At 44.7% G+C, this 21,917-nt stretch overlaps 2 protein-coding genes across 2 annotated transcripts in view; one reads left to right on the top strand and one right to left on the bottom strand.

The window, feature by feature from the left end:
* The window catches only part of LOC309553228 (tubulin alpha chain), a gene marked incomplete at its 3' end in the record, with an annotated part of 186,872 nt that overhangs the window by 6,028 nt on the left and 158,927 nt on the right, over positions 1-21,917 (bottom strand). Inside the window, exon 2 of the mRNA XM_082254183.1 lies at positions 696-915. Within this exon, the coding sequence (XP_082110309.1) occupies positions 696-873 (178 nt within the window). The 5' untranslated portion in view covers positions 874-915. The remainder of the gene's footprint in view (positions 1-695; positions 916-21,917) is intronic.
* LOC309553837 (tubulin alpha chain-like) lies at positions 9,132-18,716 on the top strand (the record flags this gene model as incomplete). The annotated part of the gene is made up of 4 exons (XM_082255299.1): positions 9,132-9,162; positions 9,772-9,994; positions 12,650-12,798; positions 17,739-18,716. The coding sequence occupies exons 1-4, from the start codon at positions 9,160-9,162 to the stop codon at positions 18,714-18,716; spliced, it is 1,353 nt and encodes a 450-aa protein (XP_082111425.1). The 5' UTR covers positions 9,132-9,159.

Here is a 21,917-nt window from a genome sequence, read left to right as displayed (position 1 = left end):
CCAATTTTAAAATTGCACAGCAATCAGATTGCATGGTCGAGGTGTATCATGCAATCTGGTGCAGGCAAACGCATTGTGTTTGGGCGGTTGTTAAGTTTGCAGCGACACCTACTGCATAGTTCCCCGACCCCCCCCCCATCTTTATATGGGGCAATTGGATTTAAAAAGACTTACTTAGTACCTGCTGCTGAATCCCACCCGACCCAGAACAAAATTTACTACGGTACTGGAGGAGAGGATAATACTTTACTCACAACAGACATTCACATTTGGGATCCAATTTGGATAAACTGGACTTTATTTCACAAAAAGAAATTTAGATTTTGTTTGTTTACTGGGATTTATCACCAATGGTGAAAAAATAAAGTTTATTACGCTATGGGTTTGAGTTGATTACACTGACAAGGAGCACGGTCATCATTTACAATGAGCAGCTTGTTTATCACAATTTAAAGCACATTCTTTCGTGCAGGCTAGGAGCCTGTTTTCAGGTTCTTTGGTTTACATGCATTTTTTGACTTTCACATTACAGTTTATTTCCTTTAACTTTATAGCGGCTATTTAATATGGAGTGAGGGGGACCCAATATAATAAGGAACTCACAACAAGGTCCAACGTTAAGAAATCATTTTTATATCCAAGTTATTCTATATTTCCTGATGCCTTTAATACACAAGTACATAACTGCTGCTTACCAATTACAGTTGGTTCAAGGTCAACAAATATTGCTCGTGGAACATGTTTGCCTGTACCAGTCTCATTGAAGAATGTTCCAAAGGATGAATCTGCTGGAGCAGTGATATCTTTATTAACGACCCCATCAGGCTGGATTCCATGCTCTAGACAGTAAAGCTCCCAGCAGGCATTTCCCATCTGCACACCTGCTTGGCCAATATGTATAGAGATACACTCCCTCTGGGGAAAGAAAAAAAAAATTCAGATATAGGACCAGTGAAAAGCTTCTAAATACAGCTAGACGACTGATGGGGAAAATAAAATTGAAATAATTGCAACTTTTTGGCTCACTCAAGACCAGAATGATAAATTTCCCAAAGGAACCCATTAGACACAGCTCACGAAGAAAGCATTTGGGTCCATCACTAACCTTTCACACCTTTTGCATTCACCATCCTGTCCCTATTTGGCCTTGAATTCTGCCACACCATCAAATAAGCATGGGTTTATGTAGAAAGAAATTTCCGCAGAAAAAAAAAAAAGCTAAAGTCTAGGTAGATACATCATTGTTTATGCATGCAGTGCAAGTACCTGAATTTGACATGGTATCCCGTTTCTGTATGGCAGGGCTAGAGTATAGGAAAAGAAGCAGCACAAGAAGCATGCTGATCATGATTAAGAGATGAGCTCAGTTATGCAGCTTCTCATTTTAACCTAGGTTAATACTGCTGCGATGGGGCACATTGCATGTGGTTCACACAGAAATCATACCGCATTTGTTCACACCCGTTTGATCCAACTAGGTTATTTGTGCTGCGTTTTGAGATGTCGTAAATTTGCCATTGAGACCCCAGCAGATTGCATGAAGGTTCTGCGATTTCAATGCAGTGCTGGAAACGCACAGGAGTCGCTGCATATCCTGCATCTCATGTACATGAACCGAGGGGTACTGTCCAGTCAAAAGTTGGGACACTGCCTGGGAATCTCTAAACCGAAGGTGAATATTGCAACTATGGTAGGCTTGTTATTTTCGCTTTTAATGGGTTATGGATTTTAGTCAAAAGTGGAGAGACGCCTGAGAACTACATTAATGGTAGTCAGTCATGGAACAAATCTGAGATTTGTTTTTCAGGGTACATCTCCAATAGTCAAATACACAAAGAAAGACATAGAAGGTTTAGCAGTGTATGGCTATTCGGCCATGCGATGTCTGTGCGATAGTAGTACAGATAGTATGACTGAATTTGCATCCAATTCAGCACAAACATGCACAGGACCCTTTTTTGGGTCCGCAGTAGAATCAGATCGCATGGTGGTTCACACCCATGCGATCCAATTCATGTCCAAAATGTCAGATCACACTGAGATATGTGAACTGATCTGGGGGTGTCGTTAACTTTGAATTGACACCCCCAGCAATTCGCATATGGCAGTGTAACTGCCTGTGCTGGGAATGCAATGCGGGAACCCGCAGTAGCTTCGCAGAGCTCCCGCATCGCATAAGTGTGAACCTGGGACTAAAGTTTTAAAACTTGTTCTTTTTAGCTGAAGCTCAGCTTTAAAAAAGTAAGGACAGATCCAGCCATAACACATAAAGTGTGACAGGTATGGCCATAGTAGGAAAAATAAAAAGGAATCAATGGCTGGGTGTATGATGTTGGGAGTCATACAGAGCTGCCTCGATGGATTCTTATCGCTGCCTGTTTTTCCCCTATGAAAGCTCACAACACCACCCTGCAAACATGTAATGCAGGGCATTTACAGCTCAGTCCCATAAGCATTAATAGGTCATGTTTGGTGGTCAGTACTACAATATAAAAGGTCAATAATGCATTTGTGCTATTGCTTCTAGTAGCCATGTTCACACAGGCTTCCCAGAGCAGTGTATATGGCAGGCTTTTATAGAGCATTAGGAGGCTTAAGAAGTTTTAACAAGACCATGAGCCATCAATACAGCTCTAGCTTGGGAATGCTTCAATAAAACTAAAAGGCACATTTTTTTTTTTTTTTTTTTAAGTTTTGGCTAGAGGAGAGATCGATTAGAACTCCTGGCAGGGTTAGGTTTACTGTTCTCTTTGAAAGAACAAGAAAAATGCCACATTTTAGGTTGTCCCCAGAAAAGTAGTAAGAGGGGAAATCTTCCACTGAGGACAAGAGTTCTGGCCTGTGTCCCCCCCCAAAACATTCCCTAATTTACAGGGATTTCCTTTCACTTCCTGTTTTGGCTTTGGGACAGGAAGCAAGAGATAAACCTCCCCCAATGGGACACATAAAATAAACCTCCCCCAATGGGACACATAAAATAAACCTCCCCCAATGGGACACATAAAATAAACCTCCCCCAATGGGACACATAAAATAAACCTCCCCCAATGGGACACATAAAATAAACCTCCCCCAATGGGACACATAAAATAAACCTTACAGGGGTTATATCCATATAGGCTATAGATGCTGGGAGCACATTCATCTTCACTCCCCCATAGCAATGTCATTCATTAGGATAGCTCTGTATACTTTATGTTGCTGATGCCTCATGCAGATTATACATTGCTTCCAGCACATTATATAATGGGCACAAGGCACATAAAAAAAAAAAACAATGTTTTTCCCCATATGGGCCACCAAAAAAAAAAACCACACAATGTTTTCTATGTGGCCTACTCACAATAAATATTATTTCTTATCCTAATCTCCAAAACCAAAAAAAAACCCCTCCAGCTCTGCCCCACTCATTACACTTACCATCTTCACCTTTTTGTGCTTACAAAGTAGCAGAAAGGAGACCAGGTATGACAAGCTATCTCACCCCCATCAGTATTTAAACCATTCCAGCTTTGGGAAGTGGGAGGTCTCAAATAATTAAAGTGGAACTCACCTGACACTGCCTTGGGGTAATGGGCATTATGTACATTTGAAACCCAATGAATCTGCCTTGCAGCACAGCACAGGGCACAGTAATGCACAGTAATGCACCAATATGTGTGTCTGCTGAGCTGCATTGCTGAAATCAGCCATGTACCTGTTTTGGTGCTTTAGCAACCCTTTTCAATGAATGGACTGCCATGATGCAATGCACAATATGAGTCCTTTTTTACATTTAATATATTTGCTGCCATGTGTTAAAACTAAAGACGCATTCAACTAGATGAATTCTGACTTTTGCTCATATCAACCAAACATATTTTTTGAATATGAATTTTCAGGGAACGAAGGCTAAAAATTGATTGGTTACTATGGGCAACCATTTTTCTGCTTCAGATTTAATGAACCAGGTAGCTGAATAAGAATTGCCCCGGTGTTTTTCTCTGGGACTGAAAATTGGCGCAAAAAAACACAAGAGTTGTCTTTAGCAGCAAGCCCGCCTTAACCACTTCTGGATCAGAAGATTTTCCCCCTAATGACCAGGCCATTTTTTGCGATTCGGGACTGCGTTACTTTAACTGACAATTGTGCGATGGTGCGACACTGTACCCTAATAAAATGTATGTTCTTTTTTTCCCACAAATAGAACTTTCTTTTGGTGGTATTTGATCACTTGTGCAACTTTTATTTTTTGCGCTATAAACAAAAAAAGAGCGAAAATTTTGGAAAAACAAACAATATTTTTTTTACTTTTAGCTAAAAGAGCCGGTTCACATTAGCGCGACTTGTCAGCCTGACAAGTCGCGCTCCCTCGCGGTCCATTGACCGCTACAGGACCCGTTCTAATAGGAGCGACACAACTTAGAAAAAGGGTCCTGTACTATTTCGGGGCGACCTCGGAGCGCCTTGCATACACTTCCATTATGTGAAGTCCCTGCAAGTCGCTCCGAAGTCGAAGTAGTAAGGAGTCGTGTTGCCTCAGTGTGAACCGACTCTAACAGTCGCAAAAAATAAAAAAGAAAAATCACATTTTTTTCATCATTTTAGGCCAATTTGTATTCTGCTACATATTTTTGGTAAATAAAATCACAGCGTATTTTGATTGGTTTGTGCAAAAATTATTGCGTCTACAAACTAGGGGAAAGATTTATGTCATTTTTATTTGTTTATTTATTTTTTTTTTACTAGGCGGCGATCTGCGATTTTTAGTGGGACTGCGGCGGACAGATCGGACCCCTAACTGACATGTTAGACACTTTTAGGGTGACCAGTGACATTACTACAGTACTCAGTGCTAAAAATATGCACTGTTACTGCAATAATGACACTGGCAGGGAAGGGGTTAAGCCAGGGGTGATCAAAGTGTTAAGTGTGAGCATAGGGGGTGTTTTCTAACTGTATGGGGGAGGGACTTGTTGAATCAACACAGAGACCTGTGATCCTAAATGTACATTCCAAAGAGAGCAACGGTCTGCTGTGTTTACAACAGCAGACTGTCGTTCTCTCTCAGTGGGGAGCAATCGCAGGTGCCCGGCGGCTTCCCCGATTCTTAATAGGGGAGGCCGCACGTGACCCCCCAGGAGCGGCGGTACGCGCAGCCGAGCCAGCCTGCCACAGTATATCTGCGGCGGGTGGTCGGGAAGTGGTTAAAAAGCAAGGCTTCAGTATAAAGTCATGCCCCTTTTTTATGGTTTTTATGAGTTAGGGTCCTTTCACACAGGCGCAACCGCCGACGGAGTCCGTTTTGCTCAGCGGGGGATCAATCCGCCGATCCCCGCTGAGCAGGCGGATGACAGCTCCGTCTCAACTCTGTGTGCAGAGATGGAGCTGTCAGATCCCCACTGTCCTCTATGGGGAGATGGGATGAGAATGGATCGTCTATCCGTTCTCATCCGATCCGATCTGGCAGACGGATGGAAAATAGGGTTTCTATCCATCCGGATTTCACGGACAGGATCGGGATCGGAATCGGATAGCAGCGAGTGTCAGCGGACATGTCTCTGCTGACATCCGCTGCCCCATAGGGATGCATGGAGCTTCCAATCAGGTCTGTCTGAAAAACTGACAGACGGATCGGATCGGATCGCGCATGTGAAAGGACCCTAATCCTAAGCGGTGCTATTAAATTCCTTTTTTAAAGGCTTAGTCCACCCAAAACTGACATTTGAACATTTGCATGTATTTCTCAGGAGCTCCAGGATGAAGGTCTCTGGAACACACCTGCAGTGACCTTTAGCCCATGTTCGCATTGGTCCGATTTGACCTGCGATTTGACATGTCAAATCGCAGGTCAAATTGAAGCCAAATGCCGGCAATGGCACTGTCCGAATGGGTATGACACCTACTTTGCAGTTTCTGTATTACTTTTGGCGATTTGGGGGGGTAGTAACCTGCACAGATATCTGTGAAATCGCCCCTGAAGTCAGACTGAATTGCCCGCTTGAAATCGTGCGAGTTCACTTGAACTCGCATGATTTCAATCTGACCTCAGTGTGAACCTGGGCTTAAAAATAGCCCAGGTTCACACTGAGACTGTTTTGAAATCATGCGATTTCCTCCTTTTTTAAACCTCCTTTCTTCAGGCATAGCGAGAGATTTTGGCACTGAAGTCTCAGCAATTCTCCACCAGTAACTGAAATATCACCATTGGGCAGGATGGTGGATAGGTAGTTAGCGCTCTTGTTCCTCTGTTTAACCACTTGCCGACCGCTGCAAGTACATATACTGCGGCGGTCAGCCCCGGCCAGGCAAAGTGACGTACCGGTACGTCACTAGCCTGTCACCGGCTTGTGAGCCAATAGCGGGCGAGCGCGCGCCCGCTGAGGCGCACGCCTGCCCCGGCTTGTTCCCTGACAAGTCAGTGCGTGTGACCGGCCGACCCGATGTCCGCCGGTCACTCGCGATCGTTTGCCGGGAAGGGAGAAAGGCAGGCGGCTAATGTAAACAAGCCGCCTGTCATTCTCCCCTGTGTAAAAATGGAGATCAGACGGTTCTACTATGTAGGACCGTTGATCTCTGTTTTTACAGTAGTAGCCATGTCCCATCACAGTTAGAAAAACGCCCCTAGGACACACTTAACCCCTCCCTCTCCAATACAGTTAACCCCTTCCCTGCCAGTGTCATTTTTACAGTAACAGTGCATATGTATAGCACTGATTACTGCAGTAATGTCACTGGTAACCCCAAAAATGTCAGTCAAGGGTCTGATCTGTCCGCAATGTCGCAGTCCCGCAAAAAAAATCGCAGATCGCCGCCATTACTCGTTAAAAAAAACACCAAAAATGACAAAAATCTTTCCCTTTGTTAGTAAACGCGATTACTTTTGCGCAAACCAATCAAAATACGCTTTTTGCGATTTTTTTACCAAACATATGTAGCATAAAACAAATTGGCCAAAAATTTTAAAAAATTTTTATTTTTAAATTTTTTTTGGGGAATTTCATATAAAAAATTTGAAAAATATTGTTATTTTTGTAAAATTGTCGCTCTTTTTTTGTTTCTAGCACATGATCAAAAAATCGCACAGGTGATAAAAAACCACCAAAAGAAAGCTCTGTTTGTGGGAAAAAAAGGGCGTCAAATTCGTTTAGGTACAGCATCGCACGACCGCGCAATTGTCCGTTAAAGTCACGCAGTAAAAAATCGCAAAAAACCCCCTGGTCAGGAAGGGGGTAAAATCTTCCGGGGCTTAAGTGGTTAATACCTACCCAAGCACTGTTTGCAAGAAGTTTTTATGTTCTACTCACCTTTGCACGGGTTTCCCCCAAGTGCTCCTCTGTGCCCCCGAAATAGAATAAAATATTGTTTAGTATGTCAGTATGGTAGGGACATTATACTGCAAGTTTCTTTGAAGTCAGAAACTGATGTGGATTGTATAGTTTAACCACCTCCCACCCGGGCCATAGTACATATACGGCCATGTGGGAGTCTCGTCCTTCTGAATGGACGTTCCGGAACGTCCTTCAGAAGGAGAGAGATCGCGCCGCCGCGGACACGCGCAGTGGCGCGATCTCGATGTGCCTGTGTCCCTAGGACACAGAGCAACAAGACTCGGCAGGAGGGCCCTGTGATTGGCCCTCCTGATCACATGACGGCTGTGACCAATCACAGCCGTCATGTAATGTCAATACAGCCGTTGTAACGGCTTCGATCTCTTCTCCTCCTGACAGATCCTGTCAGTGAGGAGAAGATCAGAGGATCGATTCTGCAGCCGGGGTGATCAGTGAGTATTTCTAATTACTCACTGATCACAGGGGGGGTCTGTGCTGGTAATCAGATGATTGATTACCAGTGCAGCCCTGGGGGGAGGGGATGCCACTAGAGCCACCAGGGATGCCCACCCATGACCACCAGGGATGCCCACCATAACCACCAGGGATGGCAAACAGGGCTCAGAGAGCCTGCCAGTGGTGCCCCCCTATCAGTGCTGCCCACCAATGCCATCTATCAGTGCTGCCCCCCAGTGCCCGTTATTGCCATCTATCAGTGCCGCCCACCAGTGCCCATTAATGCCCACCAGTGCTGCCTATCAGTGCCCATCAGTGCCCCCCATCAGTGCCGATCAGTGCCGCCCATCAGTGCCACCCATCAGTGCCCATCAGTGCCGCCTATCAGTGCCCATCAGTGCCGCCCATCAGTGCCCATCAGCGCTGCCTATCAGTGCCCATCAGCGCTGCCTATCAGTGCCCACCAATGCTGCATATCAGTGCTATCTATCAGTGCCACATATCAGTGCCCATCAGTGCTGCATATCAGTGCTACCTATCAGTGCCCACCAGTGCTGCATATCAGTGCCACCCCATCAGTGCCACCCCATCAGTGTCTCCTCATCAGTGCCTGTCAGTGCGGCATCATCAGTGCTCATCAGTGCAGGAAAAAACTTATCTATTTACAAAATTTTATAACCTAAACAAAAAAACTTTTTTTTTTTTTCAAACTTTTCGGTCTTTTTTTAATTTGTGCACCAAAAAAGAAAAAAACCTGGCGGTGATCAAATACCACCAAAAGAAAGCTCTATTTGTGGGGAAAAAATGACATAAATTTGGTTTAGGTACAGTGTTGCATGACCACGCAATTGTCATTCAAAATGCAACAGCGCTAAAAGCTGAAAATTGGTCTGGGAAGGAAGGGGGTTTAAGTGTCCAGTATTGAGGTAGTTAATGTCCTCTTCACTGTGGAAGAATTGTCCACCATACATTTTTGGCTAGGACCAATTCACTAAATAATTTATTGGGATCAAATAGCTAAAACAAATTCCCCTAAAAACAAGCCAGATTCCTCATTTCCCATCAAATTAATGATGAAAGCTTCTTGGATTCTCTGATCATCAGTTCCACTCTTGCACCAGTTTAATAAACACTTGTATAAACTCATAGGTAAATCTTCTGATTTGTAGGAATCAATTAAAATTTCCCATATGTATACGTTTTTTTTATTTATTTTTTACCACCAGTAACAAAAGGGTTAAAGCTTCCTTTCCATTTCCCCCCCTAATTTGTACCTGAGGCTATACTTCCTCCCAGGTGGCATAGCAAGGCTACCTAATAAATGGTGGAGAGCAGAAACACCTGCTTTGTGCTTGATAGCTAAAGCATTGTGCTCAGTTCCCAGACAGCAACCATGGTAAGAGCTTGGCTTTTAAATTGCTCCATGCAGGCAACTAGCGTTTGTTGAAGACTATGTTGCCTATGATTAGGGCTGTTGGTTGCTACTGAAATAGGGTTTATTTTAATATTATTATTGAAATGTGTATTGTGAATGATTCTAAAACAAGTGAGTTTATCTGAGGTTTATGCAATGAGTTGGTTGCTGACCCTTTATTTTTTTTTTTTTTTTATTAGAAAAAAAATAAAAAATTCTTGTTTGTCAGAAATGTGGACTTGTGTCCATTTACACCTGCCTCCCTCCAATCTCTGATCTGCTAAAAAAAAAAGCAGTGTATGTCCCCTTTCATCTGATCATGAGCTGTGTCCATGTCTGCTCTGAATATGCAGAGTGGACACGGACCGGTCATTCACTGGCTTGGCTCATTGTGGCCCATGACTGGTTACCAAGTCACTTTAAGTGCTGCTTGCTCTTCAAAAAATTTAGGCATCCCTGGTTTTGGTTTATATAATCTTTCTCTTTTGTTTGCTAAATTGTAATGTCTTCTGTAAAATGACTTTTAGAAACTGGATATAGGCTTAAGATCTCTGATATATAGACATGACTGAAAGCTGTTCTCTATTGCAGAGGGAATGCTTATCTATCCATGTTGGCCAGGCTGGAGTTCAAATGGGAAGCGCTTGCTGGGAACTTTATTGCTTAGAGCACTTAATTCAACCAGATGGAACAATTTCAAGTGACAAGACGACCGCAAGTACTGATTCTTCATTTTCCACCTTCTTCAGTGAGACTGGGTCCGGGAAGTATGTTCCAAGATGTGTTTTCATTGACTTGGAGCCGTCTGTTATCGGTACAGTATTTAATAAATGGAAGCACGGTGTATTGTATCTTTTTTGTAGATTTAGAAAACCCATTAAGCTTTGTAGGTTGGAGTAACTTGGTGATTGCCAAGGGATAACTCTCCTATTTTGCAAGCCCTGCTGCTTACATTTGTATAACTCATTGAGTGCCCCCCCCCCCCCAAAAAAAAAATGTATTAATCAATCTGCAATGCTGTGAGGTAGCCCTGACCTAGTTTGGTCTGTAAGGCCTTGACTGTGCAGTGAGTGCAGAGATTATTAACAGGATGGTATAAAGTGGCTTAACAACCACTTGAAAGGGGAAGTTGAGATTCCAGGGGGGCATTTGCTCCCCTTTGCCCCTACCTGCGGATGCCCATGATGGGGTGTTCTAAAGTATGCAGCGCTGACTTGCTGCCCTCCTGTGCTTTGTTGTTGGCTCATGTGGCTAGGTCGTTACTAGTTGTGAGTGGAAGGGAAGAGCTAGATCTGGTGAGGACATTTTGGTAGTTTAAATAACTGAACACGCCTGCATTTTTGGACCTCCTTGTGCGCTCTTTTGGATTTGTGTATAAGGTTTTTGTTAACCATGAGTTCCACCCAAAATGATAAATTTTTAGAGCATATTTTGTTGAGTACACTTTGCTGACCTATTTGTAGCTCCTACCCCCCGAAGGAAGCCATGACTTGATGTTGGGTCCCCTGTTCTTATGCCCACAACTCTGAACCGTTCCACATTGACACACCTGGCTACCTGGGAAATGTTTATTTCAGGTACCTGTATATTTGGGGGGGGGGGGGTGAGGGAGATCAGTGGCACTGCATCCAGGCTCCAGGTGTAGAAGACTGCATCCGAACCAGGTACTGGTGGGGGGGGGGGGTGGCGCTAACAATGCTGCATTTGACTTATTGGGTAATACCTAGAACATTTTTGGAGTGACACATCTGAGGGGCATTGCTGTAGATTTGGGTACACTAGTGTTGTCCTCTGAAGAGTGATCACTTTTCAGGGGGTGTTTGGCAGGTGGCAAGGAAGCATTATGATGCCTCCTCACCATCTGATTAAATCCTTATAAACCTGCACCACCTTTGCTGCAACTGCGTTTAGTTTTACATGGTTGTGAGGTGTCCCCCATTCAGTGGAGTGGGATGCATTTGGCCACTGAACTTGGGGGGGGGGGGGGGGGGGATATAGATATTTTCATTCAATATCTTCTCATGCTGCCTTTTCCATTACTCCCTCCTAACCACTGCATTCTGTACATCACATCCCAGACCCCTGCATTCTATGCATTACCCACTCCTGACCTCTGCACTCTGTATATTAAACACTCCTGCAAACTGTACAGTACATACTTCTAAAACTACACTGAGTTATAGTCCTGAACCCTGCACTCTGAACATATTCTTGACACCTGCATTTGTAAATTTTATACATGCACCTGATACCTACCCTCCCACTGTTAGTGCAGTTTTGACACATCCTTATTTCTACAAGGCACATGGTCCACCCTGCCTTTTTTTTTTTTTCCCCCTCTGCTTGCTGCCTGCGGGCTAGGGGGAGCGGGGCCCAGGCCTGGTCAGATGGGGGGGGCCCTGTCAGGTAGGCTGTACAGGAGGGATCCAGTGGCCCTGTCTGTGGGGGGATGGGATCAGCAAGACCACACATAGCCAACTTTGACCACCGGCCGTGGGAAAATGCAATACATGGCAAAATAATGCCACATTTTACTGTGTTTTGTAGTCGGTGGTCAAAACATTCCCATCCTGAATGTGATTCTTCTGCGTTCAGGAGAGGTAAGTTGAACCTCCCCTAAAGGCAGCAGCTCCTAAATTCTGCTTAAAGCCTATGTGTACATGGACACACAAGCTTTATGGAGTTGAGGAGCTTTGGCCAAAAGCTCCTAAACTCGTTTAGGGGCTGTAGTGTACATGAAGATTATGTGAAAATGTAGGAATTTGAATTTATTTCTATGAATGGAAGATGGCCGAATAAAAGTGGAAAGGCCCACCCCCTGCATGCATTCAAAGATCTCTTTAATTTCATAGAATCTGTAGTACAGCTTCTAAGAATGGAGGCGCTTGGTGAAATGTTTGGCCATAGATGGGCTCTCTTCATGACAGCCTGTGACTGCTCCCCCAGTTCCATTAATCCCTTACCACACAAGATCATGGTGGCAGGAGTGGATGGGTTTTTTTTTTTTCTTTCTGTGGAAGATTTTGCATAGCCAAAGACATCAGCACAAGGGACACAATAAACTGACTGTAAGTATGCCCCATGCTAATTTCTGTGTTTATTTTGACGGAACTTTAAATCCAAACATCTACTTATCTCCCCAGCCTGTTTGGACTATCTGCTGCACTAAATCATTAAAATCCTCTTATTTTACCACTATTGTAACCTTAGTGAGGTTTTCTTGTCTTCACCCCTCCCTCTTTAGGCCCCATTGCCTAAACAAAACCACTTTTTTTTTTTTTTTTTTTTTTTTTTTCTTGCAAGCACTACAATACAATGTGATTAGCTCAGTAGTAGGGCATCCTTTCTCGTGTGTGATTATGAAGAGTAGATCCAAATATACAAGGAAAAAAGTATGCTATTGTAAATTTTGCTGACAGGGAAAGGTGGTATCAAACTTGCATGTCAATATCATGCCTTATTTTTTCAGATGAAGTTAGATCTGGAAGCTACAGGCAGCTGTTCCATCCAGAGCAACTCATATCGGGCAAAGAAGATGCTGCAAATAATTATGCTCGTGGGCACTACACCGTTGGCAAAGAGTTAATAGATCAAACGCTTGACAGGATACGTAAGCTGGCAAGTATATTTTACTACTATTCAGAAAAGTTATTGGGAGGGTGTTCTCCGAAAATTACCATAAAACATCTACAGTTCTCCCTGACTATATAACTTTTAATCAGTCTATAACCCTTGCCCTACACACTGAATAAGTGTTATAGAAAAGATGGATCTGCCTTCAATATGTAATTTTGTTGGCAATTTCGGGCTTTGACATTACAGTACTTGGAATCTCCAATTGTGTGTAGTGGCCATTTAAGATGTTCACCTCCCCCTCTTAATTGTAATAACGATAATGGTTTAAGTGGATTTCCATGTATCCTGTAACTTTCAATAGTTCATTTTAGACCAAACGGGTCCAAACAAACTTCCCTTCACTAAGTGGTACAGTGTCTAAGCCTTGTATAAATTGCATGTAGCTTCAGCTACATTCAGTACAGTGCTAGGAAGTCTGTCTCACAGCCAGAGCCCGTCTCACACATAGAACATTGTAGAGTTGGTCTGAGCGGTTCTTAGCCATTCATAGGTGGCATTGTATTCTCTGATTTTCAAATTTGTCCTCTGGTTAAGTTTGAGTGCGAGGTCATCAGCCTGCCCCTCAGACTCAGCGGGTGCATCTGTTAGTAAACTGTATGCGGCATTGGCTACATACAGTGTGTATATATAGTGGTGTTCCTGCAACGGGATGGAGACTTCCTGTTTTGGAACAAAATCGAATTAGGCTGAGCAATGCTCAGTTAGTCATAAGAAGACTTGGATTTTTATGAATGAATACATGGCTTCCCCTGATTGGCTGAAGTAGAGAGGCGGATGGATGACATCACTATCTCAACTTCAGGCACTTGATACAAGCAGCATCGCAATCAATCCTGTGGATGGGTATGGTCCAAACAGGAGGACTGGCAACTTTTGGCCCAGGGGGAAGTACGATTCAAAGGCCCATGGTGCAGTTACTCTGAACCCCCCCCCCCCCATCCTAGGTTGAAGCTCCGCTCCAGGCACTTTCTGATCACCGACCAGGTCGGGCTGGACAGTGCCCCCCCCCCTCTCCAGGTTCCTGAACTGGCCAGGGGGAGGAGAGCCTCCAGTGGGGCACAGAGCTGGCCTCTGCTCAGGCACATCTTGCATCATCCATGCCAGGGGGGCAGCCTGTGCTCTGTCCTCTGTCCTTGTCGTCGTCCCACACTCTGTAGGACACTGGTGGGGACTTTTTACTCTTCACCAAGAAGTTTTTAAGCATGTCTTGTGGTGGAAGCGATGTGGCCTTTATGGGGCTTCAGAGCAGCTCAGGGGCCCAAACAGGTTTCTGCACCATAGTGGGTTCTGTTTTTGTTTAGATTGGATTCCTTTAGAGCTGTATGTAGTTTATAAACCTAATCTAGCTAAGTGTCATGTCATGTGTATGTGATCCAGATCTATGCACTAACCTAGTATGCTTTTCAGAATCTCTCTGGAATTGGCAATATTCACCCCCCCCCCCCCCCTTAATGTCTATGCTCCTCTCCTTGTTGGATGCCACATAAAGCATACCTGGGGTGGGTTCTGAGCTATTCTAGGCCCTTTGTACAGGGTCACTGCCTTATACTCGAGGTACCCTTACTGGAACAGACCACTGAGCTCTAATAAAACTCCCTCACTGTTGTACATCAGTCACATCGCCACAGTCACTTGTGCAATTAGGAGGAACACGCAGAGCCCTTGGCCTCTCCACCTGTCCAGCGTATCATCGCTACCTCCCTCCCAGTAACTATGGAGCCCCCACACTGCACCTAGTGCTGAATCAATGCATGCACTTCACATAACTCTTCCTCCTTCATACAGCACAGGATAGGGACCTCTGCGGTGCTGATCTACTCCTTATACACTGTATGAACTCTTGTACGGTTATCTTCATATCCCAATGTGCTTGGTGACCTGAGCTGTTACTTGTATTGTACCCCTTTAATAACTTCAGACCAGACATCCAACAGTTCATAATGGTCGTATCCAAAATTGGCATCTTCAGGACAGACTGCAAGTTCTAGCATTTCCTTATTTTCCAATATTTTTTTATTAAAGTTTTGCAAAAAGTAAACGGTGTACAACAGTGCAATTTACACCTATAAGGCTTAGTCATATATCACAAAGATAACATAACATCCTCATAATATAAATCAAGGCACAACTGACAGATGTAGCCGGTGTAAAAAAAATGTAACAAACAGAATAATACTAGGAATGGCAGCCCAAGTCAGGGTCAGGTCTGAACCCCGAGTCGGCCGCCAGGTTGGCCAGGGGCCCGAGTTCCCCCCCCCCCCCCCCCGGGCGCCCCTCAAGGGAACATGCTGCGCCCTAGGAGGGAGGTGGTCCCTGACTCCTGGCCTTTGCCCCCCTCCCCAAACTGAGGGGGGGCACCGGCTCTCCGGCTGTGCACTGCATTGAGTAAGAACGATAAAGCGGGGAGAAAAAAAAAAAGAACAAAACAAAAATGGAGAGGGAAGAAGTGAGCAAAGGGTGAAAGAAGGGGAAGAGAGAAGGGAGTCAAGTGGTCCACGAGGGCCCAAGCAGTAGAAAGGAAGGAGAAATTAGTAGCGGTGGGTAGAAGAGGTAGGGGGGGGGGTCTGCGTCCAGGTCCGTCCACCCTCGTTGGGTTACCTCGCCTCCCCCAGCTCCTGTGGGGGTCAATAGCACTCCCCCTTCAATGGGGGCCTGCCAAATATCTGAGCCAAGGATCCCACGTCTTATCAAATTGGTGCATTTTATCGTTAAGCAGTGCCACCATCCGTTCATTTATCATGATCCATGTCAGCTTGGCTTTGAGCAGCTCTAGCGGTATAACAAGCAAGCGCCAGGAGCGGGCTATCGCAATTTTAGCCGCTGTAAATATAAACTCTATAAGGCGCTTAGTGGGTTTAGACTCCCCGCCCCCCCCCCTCGATCCGCCCTCCCAACAAGGCTTGTTGGGGGGATTTAACTAAATTGACCTGCGTCAATGAGTAGATTGAATTATACGTGCGGATCCAGAAACGTCTTACTTTCGGGCAAGTCCACCAAGTGTGGAATACAGTACCCGCCTGTCCGCATCCCCGGAAACAGTCGGGGGACGCAGTACGAACTGCTGCTGCCAACCTGACCGGGACCATGTACCAGCGGAGGAACACCTTGTAGTTGGCCTCTATCAGAGGTGTTGAGGATGGATTTGGAGTTAATTGTGCTAGGGTACTAGCATTTCCTTAAAGTGATATTAAAGCTTCAAGGGTTTTTGTTATCGCCTGCTCAGTGCAGTGGTTTTTGCACAGAGCAGATCTGATCCTCTTCTCGGGTCCCTTGCTGGGGATCCTGGCCCCTCCCTCCTGCCCAGTGTCCCCAGAGCAAGAAGCTTGCAATAGGGGCACCCAAGCAGGCTAGTTCCTGAGCTGTGCCTCTGCATGTCCATTCACACAGCCACAACTCGGCTCTGCTCCCTGGCCCATTGGCTGTTGTCCCAGCTAATGAGGTCGGAGAGTCCCCAGAGCCGCGGAAGTCTCTGCTCAGATGTAGCGCACCCCATGTAGGAACTTCAAGTGACATGGGATCCCCCACCCTGCACAGCCAGGCACACTAAATTTTCAGTCTTCCTGAGTCAAAACAGTCCAGCACTCAGTGACTCTGGCACAGCAGTCAGCCATGTTAAAGCTAAAGCCTTTTACAGTCGAGGACCCAGGGCCCCTTTGGTTGTGTAGCAAAGTCTATCTAGTGTCCAGCTTGCATCCCTGTGGCTACTCATCCCAACACCACCTTCAGGCCCTGCCTAGTTGCAGCTGCCCCTTTCACTAGCCCTCCTGGCTACCTCTCCACAGTACATGAGATGTGGGGGGTGCATTGTCTGATTTGCTCCCACTGTGTCCAATCTGTGGGTCCTGCGGCTGCCAATGTAAACAAGGCAGACCGGTGTTCTGTCAGGCAGTAAAAGATCTTGTGTGAAGCTCCCTCAGCCCCCCTTATACTTAAACCCGATCTCGATCCAGCGATCTGCACAAGAGCAGCGCCTCTCCTTCCTCATTGGCTGAGGTGCAGCTGCAGGCATCACCACTTTACTGGGTTTTTTTTTTTTTCTTTAGCACGGAGTCTGCTCCTGTAAAGGCAATCCTGTAAAGGCAATCCTATCAGCAAACTAGCTGCTGGGCTTCATTGGGCTGTCCTGTCCCACCCGGACCCTTGATTGAACAGCCAACTCTTATACCGGCTAATAATGCAGAATAACAGACCAGAGGATGCTTTGTTTACATCTGATGTAGGGAACTGATGGCCTTGCATCACTTGCGCTTTACCTGGATGTAAACAGTGCTATTTTAAAGAAAAAAAAAAAAAATTAAAGCATTTAATCACACTGATCTTGGTGTGATTAAATGCTTTTAAAGAGGGATCCGGGGTCTGTTAACAGTACCAGTCACAAGGGATGTTTTTCTTTGTGCCAATAATAAAAGTTGTTTTGTTTAATGGTTTTTTAAATTTAAAGTGCCCCTGTGCAAAGGCACACACCAGTCCGGCATGCACAAACTGCCATCTTGCACAGGTAGCGACCCCCCCCCCCCCCCCCCCCCTTCGATAGTAAAATTTTATATCATTGCACGGCTCTGTGCAATTTTTTAAAGCATGACCTGTAGACGCCAATTTCCAAAAATGAGTAATTTGTATATCTATATCCTCTAGAACTTTCACACAAACTAATGAAAATAAAAATGTGTTCTAGCAAAATAGCCCAGTGGTGATCAACTACCGCCAAATATTTTTTTTTTTTTTTTCTTCCCCCAGAAATGGAACTGATGAAAATGTAATTTGCATAGTGTTGCATGACCATGCAATTGCCAGTTAAGCGCAGTACTGAATAGCAAAAAAGGGCCTGGTCATGAAGGGTTGAAACCTTCCTTTTTCTGCTCAGAGTTCGGTGGTAAGATTCTATTAAATATTATTTTTTTTTTTTTTCCATTCTCTTCCAGTCTGAACAGTGCTATGGACTTCAAGGATTTTTGGTCTTCCACAGTTTTGGAGGCGGCACAGGTTCTGGTTTTACTTCACTATTAATGGAGCGCCTGTCAGTGGATTATGGAAAGAAATCAAAATTGGAATTTTCAATTTATCCTGCCCCAAAGATCTCTACTGCAGTGGTAGAACCATATAATTCTATTCTGACAACCCACACAACTCTGGAACATTCAGACTGTGCCTTTATGGTAGACAATGAAGCCATCTATGATATTTGCAACCGAAATCTGGATATTGAGCGCCCCACTTACACTAACTTGAATAGATTAATTGCCCAGATAGTTTCTTCCATCACAGCCTCTTTGAGGTTTGATGGGGCATTAAATGTGGATTTGACGGAGTTCCAGACTAACTTGGTACCTTATCCTCGAATCCACTTCCCACTAGTCACCTATTCACCCATAATATCAGCAGAGAAGGCTTACCATGAGCAATTGTCTGTGCCAGAGATCACCAATGCTTGCTTTGAGTTTTCAAACCAGATGGTGAAATGTGATCCTCGACGTGGTAAATATATGGCTTGCTGTTTGTTGTATAGAGGTGATGTGGTGCCAAAAGATGTCAATGCAGCAATAGCTGCAATTAAGAGCAGGAGATCTGTTCAGTTTGTAGACTGGTGTCCTACTGGATTTAAGGTGGGAATAAACTACCAGCCCCCCACTGTAGTTCCGGGAGGAGATCTGGCTAAAGTCCAACGTGCCGTCTGTATGCTGAGTAACACTACAGCCATTGCAGAGGCCTGGGCAAGGCTAGATCACAAATTTGATCTCATGTATTCTAAGAGGGCGTTTGTACACTGGTACGTGGGAGAGGGCATGGAGGAAGGAGAGTTCTCTGAAGCAAGGGAGGATATGGCAGCTCTAGAAAAAGATTATGAAGAAGTGGGAACAGAATCTGGTGAAGGTGGAGATGAAGAGGAAGAAGAATACTAACCGTTATGCTTAATTGCTAGGTACACACTGTTAAGTGTTACTTGAAACTGATGTTCCGTTGTACAGTGACCATAAATAAATCTAATGTAAATTATATTTGCCTAGTAGCAGCCACGGTTTTGCAATGGAATACATTCCATTAAAATGGCTTCATTCCATTAAAGCATTAGACTCCTAAAAATGATTTGTTGTATTTTTGATGTTTTTGTATTAATAAAAAAAAAAGCAATCAGTCATGTGTGTAATGTGCTCCATTTTTTTTTTTTTTTTGGGTGGAATACATTGCTTCCTCTGAATGGTGATTGCAGCTGTTGTAGGCACTCCTTTGCAGGGGTGGGACAAGGGATGGGCAGAGGGAGTGGCTGCCCTGGGCACTGTGGTATCATGTTGGGGGGGGGGGGGGGAAATTTGTGTTGGAGGAAGGAATTTGGCGGGTGATAGGGGGGGTAAGTATTGTTTGAGAATGGGAAATTTTCCTAAACAGTGGTAATTTAGAGGGAGACAATGTATACTAGGAAGGCAACATTTTAGCAGTAGAGGACTTGTGCTTGGAAGGGTATTTATTGGGATGAGGGGGAATTTATGCTTGGAAGTAAGCATGCAGATAAGTAGGGGCCCAGTATGGCCGGTTTTCCCTGGGATCTAGATGGCCTTGTCCTGGCACTGTTACTGTGTTCCAGGATTTGAGACATGTAAATTGTGTGAAAAGCTGGAGTTCTTCAAGCTGACCATAGGTGGTTCAGATATGTGAACAACCTGTGCTTGCAGAAAGAAGTGTGTGTGTGTTAAAAAAAACCCCAGCAGTCATTAACCACTTGCCGACCAGTAACGTTGACTGTACTGCGGCAAAGTGGCTCAATTCCGTCCAGTGGCATAGACCTACATCGCTGTACTCCTCCCCCTGTGGGCGGCGCTCGCTCCTGCTGTTTTCAGTCATAGCGGGAGTTTGGCCAGGGGAGGAGTGGCGGCGATCGTCAGGGAATCGAGTTTGGAGATCCGCCCGCTTGTGTAAACAGAGCGGGCGGATCTCCTAAGTCGGTGGTCCTCGGGCCCACTAACAGGCCAGGTTTGCAAGATAACTAAATTACATCACAGGTGATCTCATTTGCTGCTCAGTGATTGCAGTATTCTAGTCTGAATCTCCCCAAGGTAATACTTGAAACCTGGCCTGTTAGTGGGCCCTGAGGACCGGAGTTGAGGACCACTGTCCTAAGTGACAAGGAGTGACGGATTGCAGTGTTCAGCATAGCTGAACATGCGATCTGTCCCTGTCACTCAGTCACACACACCCCCAACACACGTTAGTAAGCACAAGGCATACATTAACCCCTCCCTCTCCAATAAAGTTAACCCCTTCCCTGCTAGTGTCATTTTTACAGTAACAGTGCATATTTATAGCCCTGATTATTGTAGAAATGTCACTGGTACCCCCAAAAGTGTCAAATGTCAGTCAAGGGTCTGATCTGTCCGCCGCAATGTTGCAGTCCCGCAAAAAAATCGCAGATCGCCGCCATAACGCGTTAAAAAAAACACCAAAAATGACAAATCTTTCCCTTGGTTGGTAAACGCAATAACTTTTTTGCGCAAACCAATCAAAATATGCTTATTGTGTTTTTTTTTTTTTTTTTTTTACCAAACATGGGTAGCAGAAAACAAATTGGCCAAAAATTAAAAAAAATTTAGATTTTTACTATTTTATTTTTTTTTTGGGGGGGAATTTCATATAAAAAAAATGTTAAAAATATTGTTTTTTCAAAATAAACGCTCTTTTTTGTTTATAGCGTAAAAATCGCACAGGTGATCAAATACCACAAAAAGAAAGCTCTGTTTGTGGTAAAAAAAATTTCGTTTGGGTACATGCTCAAAAAATGTATAGGGGCAGTTTTTGTCTGTAGGCACGCAATTGTCAGTTAGTTGCACAGCGCCGAATTGCAAAAAGTGGCCTGGACGTAAGACAGCAAAATCCTCCGGTGGTTAACCACCACCAAAAAGCTCTAGTTGTGGTGGGGGGGGGGGGGGGGGGGAGGAGGGGGGAATTATAAATTTAATTTGGGTACAGCATTGCATGACCGCGCAGTTTTTCTTCAGAGTGTGATGGCGCTGAAAATTGGCCTGGGGAGGAAGTGCCCTGTATTGAAGTGGTTAAGGCAGTTCCTTGACTTGGAGATGTGCTGTGTCACTGTGTACAGTAAAATGGGTACAGAGCTCCTCTGAAGTGGGCTGTAATGTGTCATTACACGCCTTAATTATATGTTGCATTTAGGTTGGACACTGCTAAGACTATGTCCTCTCCACTTTTTGACATGTGACCATGTCATGGAGACTGCTGGGGTCAGAATATTGACCCTGCCCCACACACGCTACTGGGGGACCCGTCGTCCTATCTCGGGTACCATGCTTTGCAACTGGCTACTTGCAAACTTGTTCTAGTCCTTGGTTTCCCCATAGCAACTGCGACACTTCTCCTACTTGACTTACTGAGTTTCCAACTTGTAGTTTTACTTCATACCCCATATGTGCTTTATTGACCCAAGTTCTTTGAATACACCAGAACCAACATGCACCTCTTTGAACAACTTCAGTCTAGGCTCAAACAGTTGATGCAATTGTCAATGGGTTTCAGCTTCCAGTTGAACAAAAAACCAAAACAAATGTGCTTGTAAAAACAAAACAAAAAAATATTCCTTTTAAATCTAGTGCCTAGGGGTCCCCTTAGTCAGCCTAAAGTGGCACATCTTTAGTATGCATTAAACATGCCACAGCAAAAATAGCATTTCTAAAGAAAAATAAAGTCAAATCGACTATTGCTGGCTTCCGGCTATTTAAAAAAAAATGAAAGCAAAAAACTGCATAGGGTCTGCCCCCCAGTACATACCAGGCCCTTATTTGGACATGCAGCCTGGCAGGAAAGAGGGGATGAGTGAGGTCTCCCCTTCCTGAACCAGACCACATGCCCTCAACATGGGGGGGGTGCGGGGGTTCTACCCCCCCATCCCTCCGCACCTTGTCCCCATGTTGAAAATTTTATAAATTATAATTTTTTTTTTTTAGGTTAGGCAGGGGTACCTGATTCTCATTTACATGGGGGGGCTGAACATTGTTAAAAGGGGGCTTCCAGATTCTGATAGGACCCTGACAATCACCGCCCAGGGTTGTTGGGAAGAGGCCCTTGTTCCCATCAACATGGAAACCAGGTGCTCT

This window comes from Pelophylax lessonae, assembly GCF_965119305.1.
Source record: "Pelophylax lessonae genome assembly, chromosome: 4".
Lineage (NCBI taxonomy): Eukaryota > Metazoa > Chordata > Amphibia > Anura > Ranidae > Pelophylax > Pelophylax lessonae.
Note: the sequence above shows the minus strand (reverse complement) of the source record. Positions and strands in the feature narration are given on the sequence as shown.